At 46.9% G+C, this 25,225-nt stretch overlaps 2 protein-coding genes across 4 annotated transcripts in view; both read right to left on the reverse strand.

The window, feature by feature from the left end:
• Nucleotides 1-15,621, reverse strand: part of SLC13A4 (solute carrier family 13 (sodium/sulfate symporter), member 4) — a 47,336-nt gene extending 31,715 nt beyond the window's left edge. For 2 of the 3 annotated variants that reach the window (XM_011941260.1, XM_011941257.1), the window contains exons 1-2: nucleotides 13,762-14,583; nucleotides 7,784-7,912 (exon numbers count right to left, since the gene is read on the reverse strand). In XM_011941260.1, coding sequence (XP_011796650.1) covers nucleotides 7,784-7,912; nucleotides 13,762-13,860 — 228 coding nt within the window. In that variant the 5' untranslated portion in view covers nucleotides 13,861-14,583. Of the gene's footprint in view, nucleotides 1-7,783; nucleotides 7,913-13,761; nucleotides 14,584-15,477 lie in introns of those variants that run through there. The other variant, XM_011941259.1, reaches the window with a different exon arrangement.
• Nucleotides 15,622-19,898: 4,277 nt separating this feature from the next.
• FAM180A (family with sequence similarity 180, member A) overlaps nucleotides 19,899-25,225 on the reverse strand; it is a 15,891-nt gene continuing 10,564 nt past the window's right edge. The window contains exons 2-3 of the mRNA XM_011941256.1: nucleotides 23,092-23,192; nucleotides 19,899-20,653 (exon numbers count right to left, since the gene is read on the reverse strand). Coding sequence (XP_011796646.1) covers nucleotides 20,309-20,653; nucleotides 23,092-23,192 — 446 coding nt within the window. The 3' untranslated portion in view covers nucleotides 19,899-20,308. The remainder of the gene's footprint in view (nucleotides 20,654-23,091; nucleotides 23,193-25,225) is intronic.

Here is a 25,225-nt window from a genome sequence, read left to right on the forward strand (position 1 = left end):
TATTTTTAGTAGAGACGGGGTTTTGCCATGTTGGTCAGGCGGGTTTTGAACTCCTGCGCTGAAGTGATCCGGCCGCCTTGGCCTCCCAAAGTACTGGGATTACAGGTGTGAGCCACTGTGCCCAGCCTCATCTGAACAATTTTGCAGTGAAATTCTCTGAACCCTGGGAGCAGATACCTGGCCTGGCTCCCACTCAGTGCTAGGCTAAGCCCCGCCAGGGCTGAAGCCCCCCAGGACTCCATTCCAGTTAGTGTCCAAGCAGCGCAGCCAAGCCAGCAGTGTCTCCTCTCCACCTTCCCTGGGGGCAGGAATGCTGTTTCTGCTGGGTAAGCCCCCAGCAGGGGCTCAGACACCCTTCTCATCACCTGATTTGCATTCCTGGTTCCATCTGTTTTATATATTGAGTCTTCTAAGATTTGGTTTAAGGAAAAGGTTTCGTTGCTTAAAAAAACATTCTTTGCAAATCCTGCCCTAGAGAAGTCCAAAGTAGAGAGACCCAGATGGGTGCTGGCATGACCCAGAAGCTGGCCCAACTCCTGCATGACTGGAGACACTGATTCATACCCACCACCAACCCTGCCCCAGTTTCTTCTTTGGGACTGTATGAACTACCCAGATGGGGAAGCTGAGGCAGGGGGCTGGGCTCTGAACCACGAGCCAAGGGGCTGCTGGTCAGGTGGTGGCTCAGAGGGAGCTGCTCCTCCCCACAGAAACATTAGCTTGGTCTCGAAAGACTGCAAGGTCTGTAGGCTCCCACTGGAAGCCCAGTGTGGAGCTCAGCCCTGGGCTGCATCTGGGTGGCTCAGGGTGAGGGCAGCCTAGGGTTCAGGCAGGTGGCCAGCTGGATGTCCAGCCCACATGCCCACGGGCCCGCATGCGGAGGGCCGGTCAGCCTCCATGGCGAGGAAAGGTGGGAAAGGCAGTGCTGAGAGTGCTTTATGAAATGCCCCCAGGCTTAAACAAACAGAGAAAGTCAGGGTAAGGAGTCAGAGGGCAGGAATCTGGCGGGTCAGAAAGATCAGGACCCAGCAGGGAAGCGGATTCATGACAGCCGACTGCAGTGGCACTGGGCGGCGGAGGCTGCAGGTTACCCCAGCGGTCACAGCCTGTACTCCTCTCCTGCCCTGCAGGAGCTGGAAGCTGAGTGAGACCGGCCCGAGGCCTGCAGCACAGGGCCAGAGACCGCTGTCTGGGCCCAGGTGAGAGTGTGTGTGACAGTGTGTATGTGAAAATGTGTGTGTGTATATGTGTGTATGTGTGTATTTGTGTACATGTGAGTGTGTATGAGTGTGAATGTATGTGTGTGTGTGAGGGTATTTGTGTGAGTGAATGTGTGTGTATATGTGTGTATGAATGTATATGTGTGTGTGTATAAGTGTATGTGTATGTGTGTATATGAGTTTATATGTGTATGCATGTGAATGTATGAATATGTGTGTGTGTGCGTGTGTGTGAGTGTATATGTGTGTATATGGGTATGTATGAGTGTGTGTGTATGTGTGTATGAGTGTATGTGTGCATGAGTGTGTATGTGAGGATGTGTATGTGTATGTGAGCATGTGTATGTGTATGTGAGTGTGTGTATGTGTATGTATGTGTATGTGAGTGTATGTGTGAACATGTGTATGAATGTGTATGAGTGTGAGTGTGTGTGAGTGTATGCATATGTGAGCTTAGGTATGTGTATGAGTGTGCCTGTGAGTGTGAGTGTATGTATATGTATGTGTATGAGTGTGTATGAGTGTATGTGTATGAGTGTGTGTGAGAGTGTGTGTATGTGTGAACGTGTATGAATGTGAGCGTGTGAGTGAGCATGTGTGTGTATGAGTGTCTGTGAATGTGTATTAGTGTGTATGAGTGGGTGAGTGTGTATGAGTGTGAGCGTGTGTGTATGAGTGTGTCTGTGAATGTGTGTGACTGTGTATTAGTGTATATGAGTGGGTGAGTGTGTATGAGTGTGTATGTGAGTGTGTGTGCACGCTGGGGAAGGGATAGAGATAAAGAGCACATGCAATTACTCCCTGAAGTGCACCCTAACCCTGGGCCTCCTGGAGAGCTGTGTGTTCCCAGTCCCCAACATCCAACCCATGCTTTCTACTGCACCACAGAGCCCCGCAGTGCCCACCTCTATGCCATTCTCCTACAGACAGTAAATCTTAGCTAACTTGATTGACACAGGTATCATGCCCAGGCTATAAACTTTGGGAGCAACGCATTAGAAGGGGCTTGGAGGACTTCAGAGGCAGATATAATGACAATGAATGAGAGTCACAGTGGAGCCAAAACAAAAACAAACAAACACAAACCTAAAATGCAGGACTAAGCCCTGTGCGTCAGCAAAGGAAGTATCAGCTGGATGCTCACAAGATCATAGAGGGACCTTAGAGTCCAACCCATCTCCCGAGGCACAAAGTCTATGTCTAGTGTATCTGGCATGGCCATTTGGCTCAGACTTCTAGGGACGGGAACACAAGGACCACACATGGCAACTCATTTCAGAGTTTTCCTTTATACAGAACGGGGAATTCATTTATGGCACTCTGACTCTGGTTCTGGTGTGACGCTTTGGGCTTGGAGTGTGGAGCCATGGAAGCCTGGACTCATGGAAGCCTGGACTGATGTCCCCTTAAGTCTTCTCTTCATTCCTCATGTGACTCAGGTTCCAGCTTTTTGACATCCTGGCCACCCACCTCTGGATGAGCTCCTTATCCAGAATTTGATGCACTGGACACATCATTTATTAATTTTTAAAATGAAAAAAAATTTTTTTTGAGATGGAGTCTCACTCTGTCATCCAGGCTGGAGTGCAGTGATGTGATCTCGGTTCACTACAACCTCTGCCTCCCAGGTTCAAGAGATTCTCTTGCCTCAGCCTCCTGAGTAGCTGGAACTACAGGCATGTACCACCACGCCCTGCTAATTTTTTATTTTATTTTATTTTTAGTAGAGACAGGTTTTCACCATGCTGGCCAGGCTGGTCTCGAACTCCTGACCTCAGGTGATCTGCCCGCCTCGGCCTCCCAAAGTGCTGGGATTACAGGCGTGAGCCACCGTGCCTAGCCCACAATTTATTAATTCAACAGAAGATTGTGGTCACATTGCCTAGGGGTTAGGAGCTCAAGTTCTGGAATCATACAATCTTGGATTCAAGTCCTGGCTCCACCACTTAGTAGCTGCATAATCTCGGGTAAGTAAGTTACTTAACCTCTGAACTTCAGTTTCCTCCTCTTTAAAATGAAGATAAAAATAATAGCTCCTTCACAGAGGATTAAGTTATATAGTGTGTGTAAATGACCTCCCACGGTGCCTGGCGTATGGTAAACACTCGGAATTTGGCAGCCACGTTGGACTGATGGTGACTCATGCTGAGCCTGTACTTAGCTGAAAGCCAAGGGTCTTTTTCGCATGAACTGCTGGCATTTATCCTTATTAGACTTCATTTTGTCAGTTTCAGTCCATTGTCTCTTCCTGTCCACATGTCTCATTCTGCCACCGTACATTAGCACCATACATTAGCCAGCTAGCGCATCCAACTTAGCCATCTGCAAATCTGATAACGTGCCTTTTATATTTTCAACTGCAATCTCACCCCAGTCTGATGCCAACATGTTATTCAATATTCTTTAGGTTCAGCTGTTCACCCAACCCTCAAGTTACTCAACTGTGCTTTCTCACGGAGCCCACTCTGGCTCCTCTGAGTGAGAAATTCTTTCTTTCCCCCTGGAAATTTTGAAGGCTCCAAGGAAAAAGTTAAATTAGATTTAATAACTTCTGTTTAAAAGACCAAGGAAATTATAAAACCCATTAGAAAGACTGCAATCAAAAATTGGTCAACATGAAGTTTGGGCAGTTGGCAGTGTAAATTTTATTTATCTAGAATATCCCCTCTTGAGGAGTGGTATAAATCCTCCACAATGCCAGAAATCGAGGCATCCCTGCATAGGGCATTCTGTATTTTTCCACATGGTTTATACTTTCTCTCTATTGAAATAGAAACTTCTCCAGGTCAGGAGCCCTTCTGTCATTTTGTATCTCTTATCAGTACCTGAGTCTGAGCTTTGCACACAACTCCTCTTACCCACTGGCTGACAAATCGTCACTGTAAAAATGGACCATTTATATGTACTTGTGATGGTTAACTTTGCATGTCAACCTGGGTGGACTACGGGGTGCCCAGGTTAAGCGTTGCTTCTGGGTATTCCTGGATGAGATTGGCATTTGAATCAGTGGACTGCCCTCCACTACGTGGACAGACGTCATCCAATCTGTCAAGGGCCTAACTAGAACAAAAGGTGGAGGAGGTGGGAATTTGCCTCCTTTTCCAGTCTCACTACCTGGGCTGGTGCATCTCTCATCTCCTTTCCTGGGCCTGGGATCTACACCATTGGCTTCACTGGTTCTCAGGCCTTTGGACTCACACAGAGTGACAGCACCAGCTCTCCTGGGTCTCCTGCTTGCAGGTGGCAGCTCATGGGATGTCTTAGCCTCCATAATTAATCAAGTGAGCCAATTCCCACACACACACGTGCGTGCGCACACACACACACTAGTCTCCTCTTGGTTCTGTTTCTCTGGAGAAACTGCAGAACATATCTAGCTTCAGACAGTGAGAGCTCAGATATGAGACTCAAGAGGGGAGAGATGACATTTTGTTTATTTTTGTTACCCTCAGGGTACCTGTATCATCCCATGTTGCACCTGGTAAATCTAGAACTCAGAAAATATTTTTTTCTAAATGTTGAATGAATAACATGAGGGAACACAGCCACAGTCCCAGAGTCACACTGATCCTATTCATGTGCCTTCCTTCCCTCACTGAAGATGACATTACTGACACATTGTCAAGAAACACTGCAATCAAGAGCCGTCAATAGAGGTCTGATGCAAGGATGGCGCTGGGCTATAGAGAGGCCATAGACATTGTACATCCCAGAGAGCATGAATCTTGGTGGGGAGAGCACATGTCTATGAAAAGTTTACATCTGGTGTATCTGATGCACCATTTAAAAGATAAAGACATCAAACAGAATCAAAGAGAAGGGATCGATACTTTCAGACTTTGGTCATTGGAAGGGCTTCACCAAAGAGAGTAATTGAGTAGGGCTTTAAAGGTCAAAGGAATGGGAGAGAACTTTCCAAAGTGGAAGAATAACCCAAGTCGCAGTAAGAGGATGGTCAAGAAGTAGGTGGGTTTGGGGAATGACAAGGATTTGGGGGTTCCTAAAGAGCACCAGCCCAGCTTCCCACTATGAGCCATGGCACATTTCTGGTGTCACAGTGGTGCACAGGTGGTTGTGGAATAGGTGTTTTTTCTGCAAAGTTAACTGGCTCAGAAAGGGCTATAACCCATGTGCTCTGCCTTACTGGCATTTCCCTCTAATCTGAGCTAAGAAGTTCAGCTAAACAGACTATATTTGGACTAAGCTGATCCCTGTAGCCCAACTAATAAATATCATCACCAGCCAAAGCCATGTCATCAGGCAGGTGGATTAGGATTTTTCACCTCAAATGATAAGACATGCTTTCTGGCTCCTCCAGCCAGCCCCCAGCAGTAGTGGCACACAGTCCCTCCCTGGACCGTCTTCCTTTACTTCTCACAGAGTCCTGTTACCCTCCCAAGCGACTGCCTCTGCAGACTCTCCTTATGGACAAAGGGGCGTCCCTCGGATAACTGTTGCCTGGCAACATCTCTACTGTGCCCTTGGAGAAATAGAGACATTGTCTGCTTGAAAGCTAAGGCATGCTGTTGGCTTTTGGGCTGCCTATAGTGAAATACAAAGATTAGGTTTCTCAATTAATAGTTTTCTCATTTTAAAATGTTATTTAGGATTCAGTTCTTTCTAAACGTCGTTTTTTTCTCTGCCCTCTACTTTCAACCCCTGCCCTTGCTGGTTTTAATTTCACAATTTTAAAGAGAAGCCTGGAGAACAAGCTTGTAGAGCTCTCATAAGAAAAGTCACATTTTAGGTTGCTTTTATCTTTAGGCAGATACGAAACCCCATATTACCTATTCTTTTTTCACAAAAGAGGGGGGGTAATTAGAACAACTGCCTGGTGATTCTGGTCACAGATTAGCTTTTACATGGGGCCCCAGGATATTGGGGTTGTACCCATCTCCAGGAATGAAAGCACTGCTGAGAGCTTTGGGGATTCTATTCTTTTTGGTGAGCCTGAGGCTGTGGCTATGCAGTGCCCACTATATATGTGTGTGTGTGTGTGTGTGTGTAGATAGGTAGCCACACCCACACATATATATGTGTATATAGATAGATAGATAGATACAAAGAAGAAGGAAAGAGAGAGAGAGAGGAGAGAGAGAGAGAGAGAGAGAGAGAGAGAGAGAGAGAGAGAGAGAGAGACAGGGGAAGGTGGGGGGGAGAGAGAGAGAAAGAAAGAAAAGGAACTAAAAGCAAACAAAAAACTAGTCAGTTAAATCTATCCAGTAGAAAGACAAAGTGTTCATTTGCAGTCAAGTACAACTATTGGAGAATTGCCTAATTCTATTTTTGGAAAGTTCTGTTGTCTATTAAAGCATCCATAGGCCCAGCTCTGTTCTTCCTCATATCACAGAAGCGAAAAGACTCACAGTTCTTAGTAATAACTCCATGTGTTCACAGTACCATGAAGCCACATACCACTTTATGGAGTCTTTTGCTTATGGTGTAGTGATCAAGTGTATACACTTTGAAATCTAATAGTTACAGGTTTGAATCTAATTCTGCTACTTTCAGCTTTGTGATTTGGGGTGAGTTTCTCAATTCTCTGAGCTTATGTGTAAAATGCAAATACTAGCATGTGCCTTGTAGAGCCCTTGGGAGTATTACATAACAAATGTAGCACTTCTGATAGAGTGCCTGGCGCTTAGTAGGCTTTCAAACATGAGCTTCCTTTCGTCTTCCTTCTGTGCCTCTGCCCATAACCTTACCCCCATCTCTATGATTCAGGCTTTTTCATCAGAAACCCTAAGAAGCGACCAGGTGTGAATAATGAGACAGTTCGAATGGAACCAGGTGTTACTGAATGAGATCATCATTCATTTTGCTCCTGGGTTCTGGCTGTTTTGTTTTGTTTTGTTTCTTTTTCCCTACTCATGGCAGGCTTAAACATTTGCTCTGAAATTTTGCCACAACCTGGGCTTCCCGCTGACAATTTCTGTTTGAGCTTTTGAGAATGCCACAGATAGTGAATGGAGAGGGCTCACTCTAGGGAAGGCGCAAAGAAAGAACATGTGGTAACCTTAAGTCGGGGGAGAAGAAACAGAAATGTTGTTTTTTGGAGGGGTGGATGAAAACATTGTCAGGGCTCAGGGAAACATGGTAAGTCTCTCTGTAACAAACATTCATTGAGCACCTACTGGATACAGGCTCAGCTTTCTAATGAGATGCCCCCAAAATGGGAGGTCGGATTCCTGCCTTTGTGTGCTTATCATCTAAACAGACATCCAGAGACTGAAAAAGGTCAACAGCAGCTGAGTTTTCGGCATCAATCACACAGCTCCTAAAAGGTTTCAGACAGAGGGAGCAACTGGATGTGTTTAATCAAGTAAGGCTTCCTGAAAGAGGCAAGTTTTGAGCCAGTTTGAAGGAGATGAGGATTATGGGTGGAAGGAGAGGAATTCAGGGTCTAGAACTGCAGATGCCAAGGCTCAGTGTTAAGCGGTCATTCCAGTGGGTGACAAGGCCCCCTCATCCTCAAGTGCTGGGTGAATCTCCCTTCATTGGAGGCTCTCTTTCACGGGCCCTGCAGGGACCCAGGCAGGGGGTGGGGCTACAAGTGGTCTAACCTCATTGGATCGGAGGACTCCGAAGAACGGGTAGAGGAAGGCCGGCACCAGGGCTGCAGCTCCCAGAGGCACTGCCTCCGACACCCAGTACACAGCAGTCACGATCAGCACGTAAGCACACGAGGCCTCCTGCGAGGGAAGGAAAGGGGCAGTCATTCACCGGAATAGCAGGAATAGTCACTGCCACGGAGCGTCCGGATGCAACCCTGACATCTGAAGCAGCAGGTACTCGCACTCTAATGCAGGTACCAGCATACAGCCCTGGGACCAAAGCCGGACTGGCAGGTGAGCATGGGGAATACATGGTGAGTCCATCCTTTGGTGGGTGACATTATGGCTGCTCCTTGGGGGACCGATGCCTGGCCTGTGGTTTGCACTGGTGTGTAGCCAGGCAGCTCTGAGGGTTCTGGAAACTGCCAAGGTGGGGATTGAATTTAACTGCAGTGACCAGACCCATGATTACAAAACCATACAAGTGGAGTTCAAAGCTTTAACTTGAACCGGGATGTAACTGGTGTTAAGTTGACTGGGTAGTAGAAGTCCTTGGGGTAGTTGGAGATAGGAATCACTGCGTGCAGTTGGGACTGGGGCTCACACTTGTAATCCCAGCACTTTGGGAGGCCAAGGTGGGAGGATCACTTGAGCCCAGGAGTTTGAGACCAGCCTGGGCAATATACAGCAAGACCCCATCTCTAAAACATAAAAGATAAATTAGCCAGGTGTGGTGGCACAGGCCTGTAGTCCCAGCTACTTGGGAGGCTGAGGCCGGAGGATCACTTGAGCCCAGAGGCTGTAGGCTGCATGCAGTGAGCTATGGTCACGTGCCACTGCACTCCAGCCTGGGACTACAGGACTACAGAGTGCGATGCTGTCTCCGGGAAAAAAAGAAAGAAAACAAAAAAGGACAGTTAGTTCACATGTAAGCTCTGAGATCAGCCATCCTGAATTTGACTCATGTGCCTAAGATAAGAAGGTATGTGGCATTGGTGTGTGCCTGACTGAAGAGAAGCGGATCAGTAAGAAGTGAGATTTACAAACAATCCAAAAGGTGATTTCTGGACTGTGCTCTTGCAGCCCTGAGCGTCTTGGGTGTGTCTCAAGAATATCCCAGGGAGATGAGCAAGGCTTGGAATCTGGACCCCCTCTCCAGCCTCATCCCAAATGGAGTAGCTTTGTTCTCATTTGATTCATATATAAACATTACATGTGAAATTTCATTTGAAAAAAAAAGGCTTTACTGCTTTAAAAATGAATAAACAAAGTTAAATCCCCCTGTTTTAGACTATTTGCTGAAACAACTTGATTCAGTAGTAAATTTTAATCAAATAAATTGTTAGGCAAGAACTGGTTGACCATTCCCCCTTCAATTTTGGATCTGAGGTTCTATCATGTTTTGCATCTAGAGACTGATCCTTCACCCAAAGGTCTCTGTGAGAGTTAATAAGGAGCTCCCTTCCCTGGGAGAGGGAAGGGAGGACTGAGGAGGAAGGCAGCGATCCTGAGCATGGGACTCTCATTTTGGATGAAGAAGCATCAGCTCTTAACTCAGTGTTTCTCAACCTTGGCTCTACTGACATTTAGGGCCACACAGTTTCTTGTTGCAGGGGCTGTCCTGTGCGCTGTATAGGAGCAGCATCCCTGGTCTCTACCCACTAAAGACAGTAGCACTTCCTCCATTGTGACAACCAAAAACCATCTCTAGACATTGCCCAACGTCCCTTGGGGAGGTAAAATGATCCCTGATTGAGAGCCACTGCCCTAACCAGGGTCTGGTTCTCATTGCTCTTGGACTCCATTCTACCTGCTTGACCCCATGGAAACATCCATCTACAAAGACTAAAGACAGCCTTCTATCTGGAAGGGGAGGCCTGGAAATTCACCAATGTTTTCCATAGCCCACTCACTCTGCTGGCTGGACAACCCAGGAGTGCACAGGGTAATGAAGTACAACATTCTTATCAAAAGCCAGCCCTCCAGCAGCTTATCTTCTAGTCATGCTGATGGCCCTGAATTGCGCTGATGAAGGCTGTTACAACAGGTTACTGGCTTGCTCTAGGGAGAGGTTACAGTTCAAGGGCCTTGTTAATGGGAACATCACCAAGCTCCATGACTCAGAAGACCATTTATAGAGAACCCAAGTTGGCTGTGGGCACCTCAATTTTTACATAGTTCTAAACTACCAGGACTTGTGTCTGACTTGCCCTGAGGCTGGCTGCTGATCAAGGAACCCAACAAATCTTGCTGTTTATCGCCCCTTGAGTTCAGAACACACGTCCTCAAACTCTTGCATAAAAGTTACAAAAGGTCGCTGTATCAGTGAGGGGCAGCAGGAGTGATTAAATCAGTTGGGCTGGCAAGGACCTTTGCCCTCCTGATATTCGTGGATTACGGGATTGGGGTTTGAGAAATGGGAACTGGGCCCAGTGACTGTTGACTGTAGTTCCCCACTGAGATGTTCTCTGGGGCCAAAAGATCAGAGGGAAGATAAAACTTTTGGAAGTGCTGATAAGACAACAGAACCAATGGTGGGAAAAAAAAAGGCTCCACTTGGAAATGAATTCAATTTAGAGAAATACCCTGTTTGCTATAGAAATAAAACTACCTAAAGGAGTTCAAGCCCACGTGTTCTCGTCTCTTTCTGGGAAAGAGACAGAGTGGCAGATGTTAATTCCAGTTGAAGAGAAAGAGGTGAGAGACAAAATGTCTGCCCCTCACTGGGGACCCCTTATTTCTTCCGGAACCCTTAGTCTTTCTTGATCTGGTCATTACAGGGTTACAAGTTATAAGTTAAGGGGAAGGAAGTAGGGAGAGAAGGTGGGGAGAAAGGGAAAGGAGAAAGAGGAAAGGAGCCTGTAATCCCAGCACTTTGGGAGGCTGAAGTGGGTGGAACACTTGAGGTCAGGAGTTCAAGACCAGCCTGGGCAACATGGCGAAACCCCGTCTCTACTAAAAATACAAAAAAATTAGCCAGATGTGGTGGCACATGCCTATAATCCTAGCTACTCAGGAGGCTGAGGCAGAAGAATGCCTCGAACCGAGGAGGCAGAGGCTGCAGTGAGCCAAGATCGCGCCACTGCACTCTAGAGCCTAGGTGACAGAGTGAGACTCTGTCTCGAAAAAAAGAAAGAAAGAGAGAGGACTTTCCCTCTGCCAGGCACCTTTAGTTTTGAATTAGGAGAATTTGGGTAAAGCAAACATTTTGGTTGTAAATATTATTAGACATGCGACTAGGTTACTGGAGGAAGTAAGTCATCAGGTCACCTTCACCCAGCAGTATTAAGGACAGGATTGATTACTATCATTTTTTACCTGGATTTTCCTTAGAGTAGAAGAATGGACAAGAGACACCTTTAGAGAGTCTTTCCATATAGTTTCCACTTATTTCACCCATGGAATCTCCATAAACTTCATTTTTCCCCTTCTAAACCTTCCTAGAATTCAGGAGGTAAGCTTGTATTCAGACAACCAAAAATACTGCAAAGTTTGCTTACAAGGAGTCCCATGTCCCTGGCGCCTATCCCACGTCTAGCAGGTGGCTCAATTCACGTGGGCTAAACTGCACTGGACTTCTCTGCTGGCTGTCAGGTCTCGCTCATCTGGAGAGAATATATTCTGCAACCCCCAGGCTCTTTACCAACACCACTGGTTCCTTGTGTGGGGGTTGGGGATTGGTGAGTATTCAGACAATGTCTTCAAGGGACAGTGCTATCTACTATTTTTTGGTTTCTGTTTACAAGTAAAGGAAAGAGTTTGAAAGTGGCATTTCCCTATGTAGGACGTTTCCTAGTCAGCTACTAACTTAGGCATGGAACTGCTCGTTTTCCACGCAATTTGACCACTCCAGTGATATCCCACTCCAACTTCACGGGAAGGAGGTTGAAGTCTGTTATCTGTTACCATCAATGACTGGGGGCGCCTTTTAAAAAAATTTAGCTTGGGTGGTTGAGATGCAACTTTTATCCCACTGAGGGCATTGAGGAAGGGCTTAGTTATGGATGCCCTCTCTTGTACCCTCTTCTTCTATAACCTGATAAATAGTGTCTGGACCTCTAGTTTTAGAGAGCTGGGCAAGAAAAAGGGGGAAGGTCATTTTGACTCCTCCTAAGATGTAGCTGAGGCTTGTCGCTTAGAAGAACCATCAAAACTGCACGCCAGGAGCTCCTGCCCAGGTACTGCATCACTGCTTTCAACTCCAGCCCAGAGCAAGCACATCCATTTGGAATTTTAAGGGTTCAGTATCAGAATCTAAAACTTTGATGCAGGCCAGGCATGGTAGCTCACACCTGTAATCTCCACATTGTGGGAGGATCACTTCAGACCACGAGTTTGAGACCAGCCTGGGCAACATGGTGAAACCTCCATTTCTACAAAAAAAAAAAAATTGTTTTTAAATTTTTTAATTAGCTGCATGTGGTGGTGCTTGCTTGCCTGTAGTCCCAGCTACTCCGGAGGCTAAGGCACGAGGATTGCTTAACCCCAGGAGCTCTGCAGTGAGCTATGATTGTGCCACCGCACCCCAGACTGGGTGACAGAGTGAGACTCTGCGTCTACAAAAAAAAAGTTTGATGAAAGGGGTGACAGATGGAGGAAAGACACTCTACCTGCTGGGCACCTAGTCTGTGCCTTCTGTGGGCTGTGGCCAAGGTCCCCAAAGATGGGGCTGACTCAACCAGGAGATAGGAGAGGTTCCTGATACTGCTTGGGAGAGGAGGCTAATATGTCTCTTGGTAACAGTCCCTTATATCAACCTGACATTGAGAAAAAACAAAAACAAGAAAAGCCACAAAAAGAAAAAAAATCAGACCCATCTGGACAAAGCAGAAAATTGACTAGGGAACAGTCCAGGAAAAATGTCAGCAGCAATCACTGTCTGCTAATCCCAGCCCAGTTTTAATTGGCATCTCCCTGGCACTCTGGAGTATTTATTCTATGAAAGATTTAAGCCAGTTTGGTTTTGAGAAGAGCCATCCTAATCCCCTCTGTGTAACTTTTTAACTGAATCTTGGTTACCAAGTTACTCAAGGAGCAGAGTAGAAGAATTACTCTCCCTCCTACAAACGTGATTAACCTGTTTTAGCTTACTTTTCCTAAAGTCTCCAGGGCAGTGCTTTAGGAAAGGACAAGCCACAGACAGGAGGAAGAGAACAGCGGAGGGAAGGGAAGGGAAGCAGGTGACCACGGGGAGGGTGTGACAGTCAAGCTGGATGCGGAGCCAGAGCTCAGGTTCCTCTGTTCACACAAACCAGGTGAAGAATGAGCTCACGGGGTAGAGTTTGAGGGCTCTTATCTCTTTTTTATCGTGTCACTTTTTGTCTGTCCTTCAAGGGCACAGAGAAGAAAACACAGAAGACACAAATAATTCAAGGCCACATGCATGGGACTGGGGCAGCCTGCCAAGCTCTTCTTTTGTTCCTTCTCTAATGATTCATTCCCTGAAGCTGATAGAAGACTTCAGGATTAGAGCTTCAACTGTGGTCATCGAAGCCCAGCAGGATGCAACCACAGACCACAGACTAGCCCCACAGTTCTCTTCCTCCCCCAGCCTTCTCCTCAGTGCCACTATTGGGAGCTCTTTCTGTGTCTCCAGGGGCTCTCAGATGACCAGGGTCCCAGGTGAATTCCCGACAAACACAGATGCACCATGTCGTTTGCATGGGTGTCGCTGGCCCTGGCTGCTGGGGCGGACTGGCCTGCTGCTTGGTGCAACACCCATCAGTCACTTCTGCCAAGGCCCCTACTCTGTCCTGACCCCTAGTGGAGTCCATGGGGTTGGAGCACTGGGACTGGGATAGGAGATGAACATGACAGCTTTTAGGAGGAAAGTGTCTTGGTTTCCTCCAGAAAAACCCTTCCATTTCTTTAAAGCCACCATAAGCCACTCTGAGGGACTGCCTGAGCACCCCATGTTCCCCATCGACCTCCCCTCTTTGCCCTCCCACTGACTCCCCGACCCCCGGCGGGCGCAGGTAGGTACTCACGCTGCTGGGGTGGAGGACGGGCAGAGGCAGCAGCAGGAGCGGGACGCAGACGACAAGCAGCAGCTTCCGGGCTCGGAGCAGGCCCTGCAGCAGGCCCATCGCGCCTCTGTCCTCCCCAGCTCGTCCTCGGACCCCGCTCCGCCGGCGAAGGGCTTCCTCCCTGGGCACTGCTCTCTATCCAGAAAGACTTCTTAAACCTTTCTTGGCTTCCAAGAGTCCTCCTTCGTCTTGGGGGCAGAACTGGAGGGCAGTTATACCCTCGCTGTTTCTGCAAGAGGCTGGGCTCCCGGCCTCCTGCTTTAGGTGGGATTGATGAGCATCGTTTTGTGACCGGCAAAAAGGAACTGGGAAAGGATGATAAACGGGGGCATAGTGGGCCTTCTCTCGGCTTGATTAGTAATACAGTAACTTCATTCTAGGTGTCAGCAAAAACCCTCTTAATCCATTAAACCACACCTTTGCTGCTGCTGCTCGGCCTTGAAGAAACCATTTAAAAGCTGAAAACATTAAAAACGCTCAGAGCATATTGTGCTCTCCATCAGTTTTCCTCCCTCTGATGACCTATTTTGGGGAGTCCTTGTTTCATCTCCTACCTGGGCTCCCTGTTGGTAAGAATCTAGTAGCCTCTTTCCTTAAAACAAGCACCTGAGCTTGTCAGAGTTGCAGGCGGACTTCAGGTGGGGCTGCTGGTCGCTCCCAGGACCTGGTACCTTAACGCTGTTCACATGTCTTTCCCTCAGATTGGTTCCCTACTTATAATTTGCCTTGAGCCTGGGCCTCCAAAGCAGAAAAGAAAGGTCCCCACGACATTCCTTTTTATCAAAGGACAAAAACTTACTGGAGGTCCACCTTTAACTTTCATCTACCAATGGGAAGCCGGGACAGAGGCAGTAGCTCCGCCCACTCCTCAAAGCCAATCAGCAAATTGAAAAGAAAGAGTTAATTTCTCTCCCCGAGGCCGCTCTTGACTGGTCACAGCGGGGGCTTGCTGATTCCGCAGAACCTAGGCAGCCTGCTAAGCTTATTTTTCAGTTTCTCCAACTTCCTACGGCTGGAGTGATGACCATCATCGTAAACATAATCTCACGTACCCAAGCACAGCTTTATTGTTTCAGATCATAGGACACAGAGCTTTCGCTGGGAGGGCCACCTGCTGATCTAGACCTTAGGAAGGGAATGTGCCTGGTGGCAGGGAGAAAATGCAACATTCCTTCTGGAGAATTTGCCTCAGAGTGTACAAAGTTAAGCCCTTCAGACTTCCCTGCTGGCAAAGATCGTCTGCCTCAGCACCAGGGGGGAATATAAAGGGTCTAGGCCAGCAGAGGGTATGAGCCCGTGAGAAAGACTCCAGATCTTTTGGGAAGTATAGCTGCTTCCCTGGCAAAGTCTAGATGCCAGTCTCATGCCCAGATGTCAGTGGACTCTCTGGCTAAAGTAGGTGCTCAAATGCTTCTTTCTGAGGCTCTCCAAAAAGGAAACCGAAGCCCTTCTTTGGCTGGTACAAAAGGAGGAGGTGGGAGGGCAGGGAAGAAGTTGACGAGTTCAGGGACAAGGTCTTAGCTGCAGTTGAACTCTGGAATTTCTTCTGCTTACAGCTTGGAAGAAGTTGTTAGCTTCTTTTCTCAGAACGGACATGTGGATTTGGGGCAAGGAAGAAAAGCAAAAGCAAAAGCCCAAACATTCTGTAAGGAGTGATTCCTGGCAACATGACCTTACCTTGATCTGGGAGATGCGGAGCAGAGTCAAAGGGTTATAAAACCCACGTTGTCTTGAATTCACAGAACACAGGAATGGCGTTCCAAGATCTGCAGCTATACTACTTGGAAATGATCCCCAGGCTAAAGTGACCAGGGAAGTCACCCAAAAAACAAATTCTTCTTGACTTTTAAGGCAGGTGCAACTGTGGACAGCCCAGGTCCCCTTTGAAATTATCTTGCCATGGTAGGATGGGCTAGGATGACTCAGCTCTTTAAATGCATGTTAAAGACTGGCTACTGTATTTACTACATTCTGGCCTCATTTTTTTTGGTTATGATTTTGAAACTCAGAATGAACAATACCACGTGTGATGTTTTGGTCGCAAACATTAAAGACACCGGATAATTATAAGCAGCTGTGGAAGTCAACATCCACTGTTAAACCCATGAACCATTTCAAATTCCTCAGTGAGATACTCTGAGATAACAAAGATTCCAGTGAGCAACTCAATCATGACATTTTTATTATACCATAGACGAATATTTGTTAAATAAAAATAGGTACAGCAAGTGATACAATAACACCAGTAGTTCTCCTTCAGAACTCTACCCATTTTTCAGAGGAAGGAAACACTTTTCCAGAATACAATGCTCAAGAAATGTAAGCCAGATCCCACTTGTATGAGGTATCTTAAGTAGTCAGACTCTCAAAATCAGAAAGCAGAATAATGGCGCCAAGAGCTGGGGCAGGCAGGGGGAAGGGGGAAAGGGGAGTTGTTCAATGCGTACAGAGCTTCAGAATTACAAGATGAGAAAGTTCTGGGGGTCTGTCGCAGAGCAGCATGCATGGAGTTAACACTGCCGTACTATAGACTTAAAAATGGTTAAGATGGTAAATTTTACGTGATACGTTTTTTACCACAATAAAAAAAAATAAGATATTGAAATGGATTAGGCAAGTAAGGGGTGTTGTACAAAGTAATTTAACAAGCATTTAATTTTAGACTGTTGGACCTGCAGAAATACTTTGATTTGTTAGATTCGAGGTGAGGTGACAGAGCAATGAAGGTTTCAGCAGGTAAATGTTGATGTCTCTTGAGTGACACTGGAGATAGCTGTGAGGATGCCAACGATGGAGGAAACGTAGAAAGTTTTTAGATCGTGGGCCGGGCGCGATGGCTCACGCCTGTAATCCCAGCACTTTGGGAGGCCGAGGCAGGCAGACCGCTTGAGGTCAGGAGTTTGAGACCAGCCTGGCCAACATGGTGAAACCCTATCTCTGCTAAAAATACAAAAAAATTAGCAGGGCATGGTGATGTACACCTATGGTCCCAGCTACTTGGGAGGTTGAGGTGGGAGAATCGCTTGAACCCTGTAGGCAGAGGCGCCACTGCACTCCAGCCTGGGGGCAGAGAGAGACTGTCTCAAAAAACAAACAAACCAAACCAAAACGAAAAAACCCACAAAGGTTTTAGATCCTAAAATTTGTCAGCAGAAATGGTTACGTAAGTCATGGGCAAGTTTCCACTATAAACATCACACTCCCATATTATTCTAATAGTAATTATAACCAAATGTGACCCCTTCATGACTATAGTTGTGTAGAGTGTGGCACTAATGAGGCAAAATAGGAGACCCTGTCTGTCTGTCTAGTCTACATTTCTACTGTTCCGTGGGCAAAGAATAGAGTTTTCCGGCTGCTGGTGGTGATCATAGTATTCGATTCTGCACGTCAATGAAGTCATTGTTATAAAACTGTGGGTGAACAATTATCTGCATTCAGATTAAAATAGTTGTTAGGATTCCAGTTACTGAAAACGAGTCTTCATCTGTCTTTAAAAAGGTCATGTCCTTCTTTTTTCTATTTTTTTTCAGTCATTGATTGTCACAGGAATTCAGGCCCCAATTTGTGTTTAATTTTTTTGTTGCTGGGTGAATGTTCCTGGGAACCATCTACCCATTCACGGATTTCTTCACTACTGGGAGCAGCCATCTACATAACATGGTGGTCAGGGACTACAAGGGTGGGCCTTTCTATCTGATGATTCTGAGTACAAGAAAGTTTTCAGATCCATTGTCAAGGGAGTGGAGCCTCAGGGCGGGACACTGACTATCAGGGTATTGCACGGTGTCTAGGAACTGAGGCCATTGCTCATCCACTCCCCACCTGACGTCGAGGAAAAGTACAAACAGTGAAGGTAGGCTACCATGTTTATCTGCCTCTGGGTGATCCCAACACCGTCTGTACACTGACTTTTGCTTTATTTAAACAATGACACCCAGAGAAGACTGACAGACAGTGAGTGTTAGAGTGTGGGTCAGCAGAGATAGAGCAAAAGTCAAGCAGAAGAGTCTTGGAGATGCATCAAAAAACAGACACAAAGATACATGGAACTGGGCCCAAATATAGAGCAGCAGAGATACCAACTAAAATAAAACAAAGAAAGAAAGAGACAAGCAGAGTGACCGCGTCAGAGAGAACATGTACGTTTAGAAAGAGAAAGATTGAACAAAAAAAGCATATATCAGAATCTGCATTTGGAGGAGGTAAAAGAGCAGTATGGTCAAGAAATGAGAAAGAGAGACTGAGACTTACTAATCTTCTGAGCCTGAGAATATCAGGATGCAAAACTGTGTTTTTCTCTGATGATGAATACCTTCTTCCTGCATCCCAGTATTTCTCCAAAAAGATCATGCAGGTAGCACTGCTAGGCAAAGCTTATTTGCTCAAAGATTTTGAAGGAGTCCAGACCTCATCATTACCAAATGACAATTGTTAAATACCCATTTCAGAATTACATTTAGCCCAATAAATCCTCACTCATTCAAAGATCAGACTTATTGCAGCTTTAGCTTGCAGAACACAGCTGTAAACTTAGGAGAAGCCAGAAAGATCTCTGAGCTAATGAGGAATCCTTATTAGGACCCAGACACTCGACCCCTAGCAGAGGTCTTCATCTATTCACTCTTACTTAACATAGAATTATAACAAGCCTGGCTAGCTTAGTTTGTAGGCGATGGCCAGCTAAGAAAGAACAGACTGTGAAGGGCAAGTTGTATTGGCAACAAAGAAAAATATGCTGTAATAGTCTGACAGTGAGGAAGACAGCAGAAAAACTCAGAACTGAACACAGAATGAGGAGTCTGGGACCTCTCAGCGTCGGTACAAACAGTTGAGCAGACTTCTTAGGTCCAGGTGCTCTCCTTATAGCATCTCACAGTTAAATGATTGTAGAAACTTCATAGGTAGGAGTCTTAGAGATTATCTTATCCAACTCCTTCATTAGAATATTTAAATGATGATATGGCCGGGTGCAATGGCTTGCACCTATAATCCCAACACTTTGGGAGCCCAAGGCAGGTGGATCACTTGAGGCCAGAAGTTCGAGACTAGCCTGGCCAACGTGGCAAAAAACCGTCTCTACTAAAAATACAAAAATTAGCCAGGTGTGGTGGTGCACGCCTATAGTCCCAGCTACTCGGGAGGCTGAGGCAGAAGAATCACTTGAACCCAGGAGGCAGATGTTGCAGTGAGCCGAGATAGTGCCACTGCACTCCAGCCAGGACGACAGAGCGAGACTCCATCTCTCTCATATCACACACACACACACACGCACACACACACAAGAATGTTTAAACGATGATCTTACACTAAACAAAAGCTTAAGGTGATATGTATGTATAGTTTAAATAGATATCGAGTCAATATCTCTAAAAGGAAAGTTTTGGCATTTGAAAGGGTAGAATTCTGTCATCTGAAAATCATTTTTATTTGGAGCATTTAGTGCTCTGATGATGCTAAATTATTTTCACATGAAGACAGACAGGCACGGGCCTTCCTGCCACCTTGTTCGTTGGGAGACTCTTTCTGCATTAGCTTGGTTTTTCTATTCAAAGACAAGGTATGGCTGGACTGGGTTGTGGGCCCCTTCCTGTTTCTCTTCTGTGTTAAGCCAGCTTTCAAAAAAGAAGAGTTCAGACATAAAGGTCATAAAATTACTGATTTTCTAATGGATTCTTCTTGGCAGCTTTTGGAAAAGTCAAGAAGTATATCCTTGGCAAATAATATATTTATTTGGGTATAGCTCTAGTTTCTTTATATTTACTATAGAACCTCTGGAAAAATGTTCATTCATCGCAGCTCCCTAGTCCCTTAGGACCGAAGGAATCTGTCCCCCATCTTCCTGCCATGATGTCTCCTTTAGCTCATTCCTCACTCTTTTTTTAATTTTTTTTTTTTTTCTTGAGACAGAGTCTCACTGTATTCCCCAGGCTAGAGTGCAGTGGCACGATCTCAGCTCACTGCAACCTCTACCTCCTGGGTTCGAATGATTCTCCTGCCTCAGCCTCCTGAGTAGCCAGGATTACAGGCATGCGCCACCGTGTCCGGCTGATTTTTGTGATTTTAGTAGAGATGGGTTTTCACTGTGTTGCCCAGATTGGTCTTGAACTCCTGACCTCAAATAATCCTCCCATCTCAGCCTCCCGAAGTGCTGGGATTACAGGCATGAGCTGCTGTGCCCGGCCTGTCCTCACTCTTGAGTGTGTGTGGCGGGTGCTCTGGGTTGAAGCATATCGGACTTCTGCCTGCCACAGGCAACCCATTCTGCCCATGGAGGCATCTTGAATTCCCACTCCAGCCCTTCCAGGTCACATGATGGCATGAATCAGATGTGTCTTCCAGGAAACTACAAGGAGAAAAGAGCATCGGGGTTACTCTGTTTGATCTCTGCTGCTCTGTGTCAGCGGTACGTGTTTTGTTGCTGGTCTCTGTAAAGGGAGTAGAGAATGAAGACTTTCTGGATTACTGTGCTGGTCCCTGCTCCGAGGTCCTGGTGTGGGCCAGTCTCTCAGGGAGGTACTCCCGGCTGTGAGGAGCGCATCAAGTCATGCCTCAGGGCCTGGAAGAGGCTAACGAGGGACTGCGCCCAGATGTCCTTCTGATAGCCGTGGGACAGGGCTGTGCGGTAGGCCACATAGGCTAGGGTCAGCACTGTCCTTTCAAAGTCTTCTTTCTTGAGGATGCCAGGGTGGCTGGAGAGGCTGGCGCTGAGCCGGCGGATGTCTGGGATGTTCTTGGGGATGACATTGTTGCAGATGGTGTGGAAGTCCGAGGCCTTCCGCAAGGAGGCCAGCTCCTCGTCCTTGATGGAGATCTGCAGGTCAGGGCTGATCTCAAGTTCGGCCAGCAGGAACTGGTGAGAAACGTGAATGTGCAAAAATATGAAGTGGGGCATTGCTGAGGACACAGTTGTATTCATTATCACGCACCTTCCCTTAGGGAAGCAGCTGCCAGAAGAGCTTTGGAACCCAAGAGACCTGAGTTCCAGTTCTGACTTTCTCACTTGCCGTGTGACCTCGGACAAGTTACTTAACTTCTCTGAGCCTCACTTTCCTTCTCTGTGTAAATAATTAGTAACAGCATCTACTTCACTGGGGTATTGTGAGAGGTAAATAAGACAAATATGGACAGAGCTAATACAGTGCCTGGTTCAAAACCAGTATTTAAGGGACTAATTATAGTTTCTAGTGTCCTGGATAAATTCCTTCTTCCCTTTCTCCCATCCAACAAAGATCATCTAAAGCATCAACTATTTCAGATAATTTTAAGGCAGAAGCTGGGAGACTCTTTCTGCATTAGCTTGGTTTTTCTATTCAAAGACAAGGTGTGACTGGATTGGGCTGCTGGCCCCTTCCTGTTTCTCTTCTGTGTTAAACCAGCTTTCAAAAAAGAGTTCAGACATAAAGGACATAAAATTACTGATTTTTTTTTTTTTTTTTGAGATGGAGTCTCACTCTGTCACTCAGGCTGGAATGCAGTGGCACGATCTCAGCTCACTGCAACTCCGCCTCCCGGGTTCAAGCGATTCTCCCGTCTCAGCTTCCCAAGTAACCGGGATTACAGGCGCCCGCCACCATGCCCAGCTAGTTTTTTGTATTTTTAGTAGAGATGGGGTTTCACCATGTTGGTCCGGCTGGTCTCGAAAACTCCTGACCTCAGATGATCCCCCAGCCTCGACCTCCCAAAGTGCTGGGATGACAGGCATGAGCCACTACGCCGAGCCAAATGACTGATGTTCTAACTGATTCTTCTTGGCAGCTTTTGGAAAAGTCAAGAAGTACATCCTTGGCAAACAATCTATTTATTTGGGTATAGCTCTAGTTTCTTTATATTTACTATAAGACCTCTGGAAAAATGTTCAGAGTTTGAAGGATGCAGAGGATTGTGTTAGGAATCAATTGGGATACAGAGATTTGCCCTTGTCTCTCACCTGCCCACTAAGCGTAGGAGCTGGGTCTGCCATGCACTTCCCTGCGTAGTGCCAGGCTCGCAGTAGGGACGGAATGACTCCAAATCCTAACTCTTCTCCCTGTCTCCGCCTTCCCCTGCCCTAATTCATCCTCCATGACACTGTCTATGATCTTTCTGAAATATAGATCTCTTCGTATGACTCCCATGTTCAAGACTAGGCAAAGACTCTGCATTTCCCAGTCTGGTTCCCAAGGCAGAATTTGAAATCTCTCCCCTGACTTAACTACATGGCTACAGCAAGTTATCTCTTATTTTATTTTATTTTTTTAAGATGGAATCTCGCTTTGTCGCCCAGGCTGGAGTGCAGTGGCATGATCTGAGATCACTGCAACCTCCACCTGCCAGGTTCAAGTGATTCTCCTGCCTCAGCCTCCCAAGTAGCTGGGATTACAGGTGCACACCACCACGCCTGGCTAATTTTTGTATTTTTGGTAGACATGGGGTTTCACCATGGTGGCTAGGCTGGTCTCGAACTCCTGACCTCAGGTGATCCACCTGCCTCGGCCTCCCAAAATGCTGGGATTACAAGCATGAGCCACCACACCTGGCCCAGCTGTCGCTTTCTTAACCAGACAGTCCTAGTGCATGGAGTCAGAGGACGTCACAGCTGGAGGGGAATTTTGGACAGCATAGTTGAATTCTCTCATTTAACAGATGAGGAGAGTCAGGCCCAGAGAGAAACTATGGCTTATGCAAGGTGGCACAGCAGACGGGTGACAGAGCCAGGACTAAAGCTCAGATCTCGAGCCTGGAATCATAACACTGAACCAATCTGGGCGGTCTTGGGAAACTGACCCTGTGGTTTGGAGGAGGAGTGGGGTCTCAGTGATGCAAGGTGAGAGGTAGTGGAAGACAGCCGGCAGGGTGGTCTGTGGCTTCCAGAAACCCAGCTGGGCTGGCAGCTCATCCAGACAGCACTGCTGTCACAGCATGCAGGGCCTTGGAGACATGGCTGCACCCAGACAACGGCTTGGCATTTCCTGGCAAGTCCTGCCTCAAGGCCTTTGCTTGGGAATTTTGCCACACTCTGCTGCCTGGGTGCCAGGATTGATGCCTATAGGCCAAATCTAATTTTAATTTAAACTGAACTGAACTCCTAATGCCATCATTCTCGGTTATAGCATGTGGGAAAGACAGGAGGTATGAGGAATACTTTATGAATGAGCAAGATTCTGTGACCTCTACAAATTAGGCTATTCCCTACCACAGCAGGGGTCACTCGTGGTCAGGGGCTCAGGTCACTTCTCCTTTTCCAAAAAAGAGAGAGAGAGTGCAGTGCCTTTTGGGTGACTTGGATTGAGCACATTCCCCTCTGCCTACCTCGAAGAGCAGCTCCACTTCCTCCAGGGAGGTCTGCAGGACTGGGTTCAATGGCAATGATGAGGACCTCTTTGGCCGGTAGGCAGCAGGGAAGAGCACGGCTGAAAGAAAGAAAACAGTGAGTTCCTGGCTGCTATGTGCGCCCAGACCTATTCCCTCTGATCCACCTGCAGAGTAGTCAAGGAGTCTTAAAAATGGACTGACTTGGCCAGGCTTGGTGGCTCACGCCTATAATCCCAGCACTTTGGGAGGCCGAGGCGGGTGGAACACCTGAGGTCAGGAGTTCGAGACCAGGCTGGTCAACATGGTGCAACCCTGTCTCTACTAAAATTACAAAAAAATAGCCAGATGAAGTGGCAGGTGCCTGTAATTGCAGCTACTTGGAAGGCTGGGGCAGGAGAATCATTTTAACATGGGGGGTGGAGGTTGTAGTGAGCCGAGACTGCGCCATTGCACTCCAGCCTGGGCAACAGAGCAAGACTCCATGTAAAAAAAAAAAAAGGACTGACTTGAAAGTGGTGGTGGACACAGAGTGAGGAGGGAGGTGACACACCCCCCTGGTGTGGCCCAGAAAGCTCTCAGGCATGTCAGACCAGTGGCTGAAAAACTGGCTGCTCATCAGAACCATCTGAGAAAACGAGAAAAGAAAAGAAAAGAAAGAGAAAAAGGAAGAACCATTTGAGAAAGTTTTGTAAAATCTATATGCCTAGGGATACATAGGCCTTAGGGAATTTATATTAAATCAAAGCAAAATAAAGCAAAGCAGAAATGATGAGCAAACAAAAAGCTCCAAAGTCAATAAGTGAGTTCGCTGAAAACACTGTTCGCTGATAGCACTGCACACATCTTAGCATGTTATCACTATGAAGTGCTGGTTTATGCCCTTTTAAATCAGAAGATCAGGCTTCTGGCTACCTCAGGCTCATCCAAAATATAGCTGCCAAGAATCTGAACACAGGTGACAAAATAAAGGAAGAGAGCTGCACAAGACCCTGGCCCTTGGATCTAGGGCATCATTGTGGGGTCAAGCTCAGAGCTTTCCCCAAGGGCTGGCTGATTTCTTTTTTTTGTTTGTTTGAGGTGGAGTCTTGTTCTGTCACCCAAGCTGGAGTGCAGTGGCACAATCTCGACTCACTGAAACCTCTACCTCCTGGGTTCAAGTGATTCTCCTGCCTTAGCCTCCCAAGTAGCTGGGATTACAGGTGCGTGCCACCATGCCCGGCTAATTGTTGCATTTTTAGTAGAGACAGAATTTCACCATGTTGGCCAGGCTAGTCTTGAACTCCTGACCTCAAGTGATCTGCCTGCCTCGGCCTCCCAAAGTGCTGGGATTATAAACATGAGCTACCGCACCCAGCCAAGGCTGGCTGATTTAGGAATGCATTTAGTATAAAGTCAGTGACTTGACAATGCTGTTCCCCAGTGGTTGTATGTAGAAGTGGTAACTGGAGGAAGTTGAATGGCCACTAGAGGTGCACAGGCCAGCAAGAATTAGGCACTGGCTGGGGTCAAGTGAGGGAGAAGACAGAACATCAGAGGGTATAGGAAAGATCATTATAAATGGCAGTTCTCCAGGACCACGTCAGGCTGGGAGCAAATAGCCCTGGTCACCTCCACGGCCCCTCTGGGGAGCAGGCACTGTGCAGAAATGATCGGCAAGCCCTCTGCCAGCTGATAGAAAAAGGTACAGCTTCTTTAAGACACTTGATTGTGATCTACCAGAAAACTGGGGAAATAACGGTAAAAATTGAGACTATAAGGTGTTGGCACCCCCTGAAGTTGTACAGGCATATTTTGCTTAATCATACATGGCAGCTCTGCTAGTTGATAATAGTGCCCTTAAGCCACTGAGAAAAGGTCAAATTATGTTCAGTGTACGCAGTTAAAGAAGGCAGGCTGGGCGCGGTGGCTCACGCCTATAATCCCAGTACTTTGAGAGGCCGAGGTGGGCAGATCACATGAGACCAGGAGTTTGAGACCATCCTGATCAACATGGTGAACCCATCTCTATTAAAAATACAAAAATTAGCTGGACATGGTGGAGCGTGCCTGTAATCCCAGCTACTTGGGAGGCTGAGGCAGGAGAATTGCTTGAACCCAGGAGGTGGAGCTTGCAGTGAACCGAGATTGTGCC

The sequence above is a fragment of the Colobus angolensis genome, unplaced genomic scaffold (genome assembly GCF_000951035.1).
Source record: "Colobus angolensis palliatus isolate OR3802 unplaced genomic scaffold, Cang.pa_1.0 Scaffold2, whole genome shotgun sequence".
NCBI lineage: Eukaryota > Metazoa > Chordata > Mammalia > Primates > Cercopithecidae > Colobus > Colobus angolensis.